Raw genomic sequence first — 9,028 nt, 5'->3', positions numbered from 1 at the left:
TCAACCCCTGAGGAAACCTTATTTGTTATTAACTATTGCTCTCTGTAACATGATGCTTACAATGAAGACTTAGTTTTTTGGTTGTCACCTCCTCAAAAGGAGGAAAAGATGAATTTGATCCAACTGTATAGATACACTATAAGTCTATAATAGTTCCTTGAATATAAATATTCAAGATATTTACATAAGATACTAAAGTGTCAAGAGAATGATCATATAGATGCCCTATTATAATATGTTCAAGATTCTACAATTTATACTGTTTAAGAAGCTTAGGTGATTGATATCCCTCGAGTCTTTAGCTGACTTGGGCAAAATTTACAGAGTGGGTGCACGCTACTCTGAACTTTACACACACCTTTAGTTACGGCAATCTGCCTTCGGGGCAACAGTTGATTGTTGTTGCCTCTGGCACAGGCACCCACTGCATGACAAGGAGTAGTGGTTCATGAGTTTTCCCTCTTAATTAAATATTTCCTTTCAAAACACAAGCCGGACTCCCTAATTGCTTCTCAGAATTCAAATGGATACAAAATCATCTAATTTTTTCTTTGTTAAAATATTTATTTTTATATAACTAAAATAATGGAAAATTAGTTGATTCCAGAGACAACCTAACTGGAATAAGATTCCCTAATAAACAATTGTTTGAAGACATTGAATGAGAATATTCACTTGTAATAGACGCAAGCACATTAAAAGACCGGTTATATTTTACAATTTCTTCCTTTTCTTACTTCTTTGCAATTTGAATGGTGAAAGACTTCTTTTTTCTTATTTCTTTGCCATGGTAAAAGAATAGGGGCATGTCTAGCAAGGTTTTTGAAAAACCAAAAGTTGCTTCTGAGATTAAGAAATCTCTTTTGAATATGTTTGGTTAATTTTTAGGAAGCGCTTTGTCTCTTAAGACTATAAGAGTTTTTCAAGAAAGTTGACCTAAAATAGCTTTTTTAGGAAGTTTTTCTACAAAAAGTAGAGGCAAAAACCAAAGCACTACCAAACGGGCACTAAGTCATGATACAACATAACGAATTTATCTCCATGTCCCATAGACTAAATTAGCACAAACGTTTCTACCAAAAAGATGATTTACAATACTCCCTTGACATCTGTTACGCATCATAAGATGTCAAGGTCCCAAGGAGAGAATCACCGTCAATCGTGTGCACAAACTCTAGGTTCAAGAAACTAGTAGTCCTGCTAACTTCTGCTTTTCCTCCGTTCCCTTACTACTGCAAAACTTTCCACTATTACTCTACTTATAATTGGACAATTTTCTGTCATTTTTACTGTATATTAAGGTTAGAATCTTCTGAATACCGTAATAGGTGCAGAGGGACATTTAATGAAGCATGGCCTATAAAAAGTTCAGAAACTACCGGAATTTTCAGCTGTCCTGAAAGATGTATAAGGAAATAAATCCTCAATATGAAACTTAATCTGATTATCAATGAAGCAGAATGCAACTATATGTTTATTCCAGTACTCAAAATGAGAAAGTATAGGAACAATGTAACAATGCACAGTGAAGTGCCTGATCATATAATTTTACAATTATTTAAGCTCTTCTCGGGCTGAAAGAAATCCTCTTAACAACAAACTGATTAATGTCTCATTGTCTCTTCTGCTTGAAAGAAATCCTTTTTAAACTTCTCTTATGCTTTGCCCCTGTTTGGACGCCATTCTACTGGGATTTTGGGAGAAAATGTATATTGGAATAGTGATTTTTTTGTTGAATGTTTGGTTAAAAGATAATGAAAAGTTTTAGTTTTACATGTAATATCATTTAATAGAAGAATGTATGGTAGAAAATGAGTTTTGAAAAAACTGTAAGAGAAATTAAACAACTGAAATAAGAAACGAACAAAGGCATTTCGTTAAATGATGATTCAGTCTGTGAAATGCAAATGATGATTCAGCTGTGAAATGTAAACAGCATACTAGGCTGTAAATATATTTATAAAGGCATCATATCCTAATGTACAGATATAATATAATTATATAAATCTCTCATCCTTGTGAGAATTTGCTATCTGCAGAATAATATCCCTATAAGACCCAACAGCAAAAGGCTGTACAAATTCCAAACTATTATGCAAAGAGAAATAGATACGCATACCTCAATGAAGGTGATTGAAACTTCAAGTTTCAAGTGAATTTCGATGTATCATATCATTCAGTCCAGAAACATAGCAACCTTGTCCTTGAGACTGCTCTTCTTCTTTGTCAAAGGAGCCTGTTCTTCCCTAACAACAACACTCTGTTTTTGTTTCTTGATTTCATAGGCAAAACTCATCTCCTCTGAAATTAAATTGGTTTTCTTTTCTTCTTCTTGGGTTCTCTTAAGCAGAGGACCCAAAAACAAATCCAACATGTCCTGAGTAGGATCCCCTGACATATTTGGCTCAACAACAATCTCTTTAGTTTTAGACACACAAGATGGAACCAACTTTTCACTTTCCATTACTGCAGATCGAGAGCCATGGCATGAGCCTCGTAACTCAGTAATTTCTTCAGATTGACCTTTCGATGATGATTGTGTAGGCGCAACAAATTCATCTTCTTTGACATACTAACGAAGAGAAAACCACAACATAGATTAGTTTTACATTTTTTTTTCCAGGTTTTTAAAATCTTAATTGCTTTACTAACGAAAAGAAAGTAACCTATTTTTTATTAATTTCCACAAACATAGTGATTTGTTGATGAGAAAAAGTAAATTACCTCTTTGGCAATTCTCATTAAATCTTCCATAGTCAAATCCTCATCAGTTTCAATTTTCTCTCCTTTCTCAATGCTTGAAGCTTTTGCTTTACTTTTTGGCTTTCGGGGAGGATGTTCAGTTTTCTCTTTGTCCCCATTTCTTATAACACGTCCACCAGAATCACCATCTTGTCCAATGAAGTTTCTTTTCTTCTTTCTTCCGGACGAATCCCCTTTTGAGTTGGAGTGGCTACCACAGGCCACCTTCTCTACCAATTCTTCATTATTAGGTACAGAAATGTTTCCATCACTTTTAAGACAGACAATTTGAAATACGGACATAGAAATGAAGCTCTTTCAATAAAGTGTCCCCTTTTAAATGGATAACATGTACCATTTGGAAGTTGAAGTTTCGCGTGTTAGTAACTGTGAACATTACATTTAAAAGTCCGACAGAAATTTCCACTGAATGAAGGCTCATCTTTAGCCTACACCTTTGTTCTTTTCTCTTATATCATTTCCAAATTTTAGCCCACCCTAAGATTTGTTTCTAGTTCCACCCCTTCTTCTAAAGGCTCGTTTTTATTGAACAAGACTCCGTCTCAATACAAATTATTTCCTTTTTGAAATCACATTCAATGATTTTTTACTTCTTTTCAAGAATTTTATGATGGATATGACCCATCTCACTATCTTCATCTTCATCTTCATCCTCATTTTTATTTTATTTTTGTCATTACAGAGAATGAGAATCTTTCGACATAATCCATGTTAAATATAATTACTTCTATCATTTTAAATGTCTTAACAAATTCCACATTACGCTCTATCAACTTCTTCCCCTTTTCGTATTATTTTACCTATAAGATTACACTAGAATTGCCTAAGTACATAAAGAAAACTACAAGCAATATATTTCAGCTCAATCTTCCTTGGCATATTTACAAATATCTTAATAGCTTTACAAATCAAAAGAAGCCTACTTTATATTAGTTTCAAACGCATTGAATCATTGATGAATGCAAGTAAATAACCTCTTTAGCAATGCTCATAATGTCTTCCATAGTCAAATCCTCATCTTTTTCGCCAGTCAAAGAACCTTCGATTTCCTCTCCATTCTCAATAATGCTTGAAGCTTTTGCTTTACTTTTTCGCTTTGTCCCAGTAGTACTGCATACTTCATCGGTTCGATGCTTTCTAGGAACTACCCTTGATAACGAACTCTTCCTTTTGCCCGCATTTCTTATAACCCCATCATGAGAATCACCATCTTGTCCAATGAAATTGTTTTGCTGCTTCTTCTTTCTTCCACACTTACCCCCTTTCAGAGCCTTCCCATCCTCGTGTTCTTCTCTATTGGATTCAGAATTTTTTCCAACTGGGTCAGCAGCAGTAGCCATACCGATCATCCATATTGGCAACCGCCGTTTGCTGCTATCTACACATACAGCATCCATTTTTATGCTATCAAACGCACAACATAAATCAACTGCCTCTACTATCAATCGACATCAAGTAAGAAAATTTCCCTCTAAATTACGATCCCGGATTAGAAAAAAAAAAATAGACTTCTCTCTCTCTCCTCTTCTCCTCTTTCTGAATTTTTCCATTGAACCCAATTCGGAAATTTATGGGAATTTGGCGAAAATGGTCTATAACATTTGCATTCAGTACGAAACTGGTCCCTAATGTTTGTTTCTTTGCATAGACCTCCCTACCCTTGTGTTTTGTGTGAAATTGATCCTTTTTGCCCTTGATTTCATTTAAGTGAAATTTGCACCAGGGAGTCTGAAACCTTTTTAAAAAGTAATCCCTAACTTCTGAAAAAATATGCATTGTAATGGCATTTGGATGGAGTCCGTAAAAAATCTGTTTGTTGACCAAATACATCTTTTGTCAATTCCACACTAGTTAAGATTACTTCGAACAAGAAACTCTAGTGGCTTCTCTCAGAAACAAACAAATGCAATCTCCCATTTGTGTAAACAAACAAACAAACAAACAAATGCAATCTCTCCGAAACAAACAAATGCAATCTCCCATTTGTGTAAACAAACAAACAAACAAACAAATGCAATCTCTCCGAAACAAACAAATGCAATCTCCCATTTGTGTAAACAAACAAACAAACAAACAAATGCAATCTCTCCGAAACAAACAAATGCAATCTCCCATTTGTGTAAGCATTAGCATGAAAACAGTTATTGATGAATTTGAGATTGATTTGAGTCCAGTATCAGTTGGTTTCCAAGTACATTGGCAGTTTAGGTATTGAATTTGGGGATATGATCAGTATTTTTTATCTCGTTTGTTTGTTTCGAAAGCTAGTTAGTGTGCAATTCTCTTCGAAAAATAGCGGGCTAGACGGGGGACTTATATTTCTTGTGGTTCTAGCAATGGACGGTCAGCACCACTACTAAAGTTGTTGGCAGTGCTTGACCTACTATGCCACTAGCTAACTTGACAAGAGCGACACACGCACCCACATCCTCAACGACGGCATTCGGTACCTATTATTAGGGTTGGACAAAACTTCCAAACCGAACTGAATCGAACCGAGCGATTCTTCTTAAATTAAATACCCGAATAGGTATCTGAATTGAGAATCGACGGCTTCTGTTAAGTTTTCAGTTATCGGTTCTAATCAAGAATCGAATAACCGAATCTTCCTAATTTTTTTAATTTATTTATCTTAAATAAGTCAAATTATTTTATTTTTTGAAAATAAATTTGCTATATAGTTAATTGAGCTCAATTCAAAAATATGATTTTACTATTTCTAATTTTCAATATGAGCTCAATTTAATCAAATTGACATAAGTTTTACCCAAATTTGTTATTCTATTGTAATGTCATTTTTATCGTTCTAGAAAAATCGAATTAAAACTCAACAGCTCATTTCTTAATTATTGTAAGCTCGATATCTTCGTCTTTCTATGATTTTAACAATCAACTTTATGAAGAACTCAGCAAAGATAGACACAAAAGACATATAAGATTGGATTGCGTTATTTAATAAGAGTTAAGATTAAATATGTCATTAGTTGAATTAATATAGTTTTGTAAATATTAAAAAAATAATTATAGTACAGAATCTGAGAACCAAACCAAACTAAACCGAATAGATTCGAACCCGAACGGTTCCATAATTAAATTTGGACCTGACAATTTCATTTACTAAATACCCAAAAATTTCGAATTTGGTTCCGTTCTCGTTAGAACAGAACCAAATCAGACAATGCCCATCCCTACCTACTATCCTTTTAGTGGGGTGGAGTAAAAGTGGTGGAAGGTGATAATGCTGCGGTAAGTTAGGGACCACCAAAATGCTTGTAGTAGGCCGACCGCAAGTTAAGGACTACTAACAACATTGGTAAACAGTTATGAATCCAAAAACTTAGAACTCAATGGCTGAAAATTTAAAAAGTCAATTTAATAAATTTATATATAATATTAAAAACCATTTTCATTTACCTTTAAAGAGAACGAAAAATAAGTTCTTACTCTTTTTGGGAGGAGGTTGACCTTTCAATTATAGATTTGTGAAATCACAAATGAAAAATAATAGTCCATCAATGTTCCAATACTCCAATAATAATTCAAAAATAATTCGTTAAGTCGACAAGCAACAACAATTCATTAATTTGCCAACAAAATTACATCAATTCATTATTTTCTCAATGAGGCAACAAGTAGTAAGATAAGAGTGATGAATTACTGAGGGAAGAATATTGCAACTTCTTCTACAACAATTGGTTGGAGCTTCTTCTACCACGGCAACAGATTGGAGCTCTTTCTTCGTAGAAAATAGAATTTTTTTTTTAATATCATTTATTTGATTTAGTTGTATTTTAAATATATTTCTCTAAAAACAAAATATGACTTTAGAATTATATTTGTGGGGATAAATTTGAATAAGAAATTTCACCATTTCAGAAATCTGGTTATCTTGTTGCACATGCATTGCAACATGACTGTGTTGAAAAATAATTAGTTGCAGAAACTTACAAAACGGTAAAATGTAGGAATAAAACTTATCGATTGAACGAATCTCGTGATGACATGATGTTTTAAAGTGAAATTACCTATCGATAATTACTAGGCCTCTATGGACAATATCACTCTCAGCATACAAGGATTAAACAAATCACTTATACAACAATCACGAACGATTTCAAACCTCTCAAGTGTACTCCAAAAAAATATGTAAACTCGAGTAAAAATTACAGAATATGGAAATTATAATTTTGATTTTTGATGTATTTTTTCAAAACCATATGAGTGTTTATATTGGCAAAATAGATATAAGTTCATCCACCATGATCTAGAAAGATTTGCAATTTTTAATGGACACATGTGTGGATAATGGGTTCTAGATAGTGGATTGTTGAAAAAACGTCATATTATATTGGCTAGTTTGACCCATTAAATAATTTTGAAATTGATTAAAAAAAATTTAATCAAGGAAGTCCAATGTCCAATTAAAGAATTTTTTATTATTATGTGGGATATAACCCGAACCCCCCAACCTCCCATACAAATTTCACACTTTCCACAACTTTGACATTTCATTTAAATTAGTTATTTCTTTCATATATTATATTTATGGGAAAATTTCATAAGTAAGATTTTAAGTATTACACATTTCAAAATTAAAAAAACAAGTTTCAAACTTCAAATATCAGATTTTTATTAAAATTTAATTAATTTATTTATTGATTAAATATATTTAGGTCATATATCTATATAATTTGATCACAAATTAGCGATTTAATTAATCACTTATTATTTTTTCGTCACAAATAAAAAATTTTATATTACAAATTATTTTACGGTCACAATTCAAAAATTTTACAGGTCGCATTTTATTCATCAGTCACAAATCAAAAAATTTATAAGTCACGATTTATTCATTGGTTACAAATATTACAAGTCACAACTTTTTATACAGTCACAAAATATCAAATTATCGAATCACAAATTAAAATTTTTTTAGGTCACACATTATTTCTTGATCACAATTTATATTTTTTATTGATCACATATTATTTATTGATCATATATTAACCAATTTAATTGTCATAGTCAATCAAATAATTTGTGACCATCATCTCACTATTACTTCCAGCACCACTACTACCATCGTCGTCACCAAAACCACCACCACCGTCGCACCCATCACCACGAACACCACAACATCACCACTATCAAATCATAACAATTGTCAACAAAAATCACGACAATTACCACTATTAGATCTCCACCACCATCCACCGCTGCCAGAAACCACCATGATCGTCGCCACAAACACACCAATAATATCCAACCCACATCCTCACCAACACTACCCATATCACCACTGCCAACACGAGCACCTTCATCGTCGCCAAAAGCCACCACGATCGCCACCATCAAATGCACCAGATCACCCACAAAAAAATACACCAACATTACCCTCTGTCAGAAACCACCAAATACACCAAAAAATACACCATCACACAACCTCGTACATTACCCACGAAATTTTTTTCCAAACCAGCTGTCGCTGCTATTGCTGATTACAGTCCACAATTGGCATTGTTGCAAGTCATACAACCATGCAGCGTCGTTGTGAGCCATGGCAACGACGTCCCCACTGGTTTAAAACCAGATCTAAGAAATAAAGGGGAAATGTACGCAGAGTGGTTCACGTGTTACTGGCGTCGGAGAGAGGAAGGTAGTGGTTTCGGTGCCTATTGCAGCAATAGGCATTGTGTCTGATGTTGTAAACACGACTTGGATATGTGGAGGGAGACACGAGCACCTTCATCGCCGACGATGCTAATCTTACAAACGTCATCGGACTTGTAGAGGGAAAGTGGGATCTGGTGCCTTGTGTAGTGTTCGCTAAAAGTGCATGCTACAAGTGCATGGGTCGCGTTCAAGTAATAAAGTGAATTTTTTGAATTCAGGTTGTCAATCTCTCGAGGAATGTATATTTTAGATTACACAACATTAATTAATTTTATTTTAACAATAAAAATAAACATACAATAAAATTATAATTTTGGAATATAATTAAAAATCTACAAAATAAGAAAATATAAAAATCTTGAAAACTTCGAAGGAAAACGTGGTTGGGATTCATGGTTTCGCTTAAACGTCGCCTAATCAATTCTTAATAAGCCAATTAACAAGTTACTCATTTACAATGTTAGACCCGATTTTCCAACTTTAGTTAATTATCTCTCTCGAACGAAATTAATCATAATTGATTGGTTTAACCTACTGTATCTCAATGTCGATTAAAACAAAATAATTGCATTAAATATTTGTGAAAATAGCT

At 33.4% G+C, this 9,028-nt stretch overlaps 1 protein-coding gene across 4 annotated transcripts; it reads right to left on the bottom strand.

The window, feature by feature from the left end:
• On the bottom strand, positions 1-4,303 carry LOC111395422. 4 transcript variants are annotated; one of them, XR_002702796.1, is made up of 4 exons: positions 3,738-4,303; positions 2,725-2,967; positions 2,120-2,572; positions 1-424 (listed from the first exon to the last, which is right to left on the bottom strand). XR_002702796.1 is itself a non-coding variant. In XM_023021403.1 (3 exons), exons 1-3 carry the CDS (start codon positions 4,158-4,160, stop codon positions 2,177-2,179), a joined length of 1,062 nt encoding a protein of 353 aa, XP_022877171.1. In that variant the 5' UTR covers positions 4,161-4,303; the 3' UTR covers positions 1,854-2,176. The 4 variants fall into 4 exon arrangements, 1 of the variants encoding a protein (XP_022877171.1); XR_002702797.1 differs by lacking the exon at positions 1-424 and adding an exon at positions 435-1,687; XR_002702798.1 differs by lacking the exon at positions 1-424 and adding an exon at positions 1,854-2,033.
• Between the last annotated feature and the right edge of the window lie 4,725 nt (positions 4,304-9,028).

Source organism: Olea europaea, chromosome 6, assembly GCF_002742605.1.
Source record: "Olea europaea var. sylvestris chromosome 6, O_europaea_v1, whole genome shotgun sequence".
Classification (NCBI taxonomy): domain Eukaryota; kingdom Viridiplantae; phylum Streptophyta; class Magnoliopsida; order Lamiales; family Oleaceae; genus Olea; species Olea europaea.
Note: the sequence above shows the minus strand (reverse complement) of the source record. Positions and strands in the feature narration are given on the sequence as shown.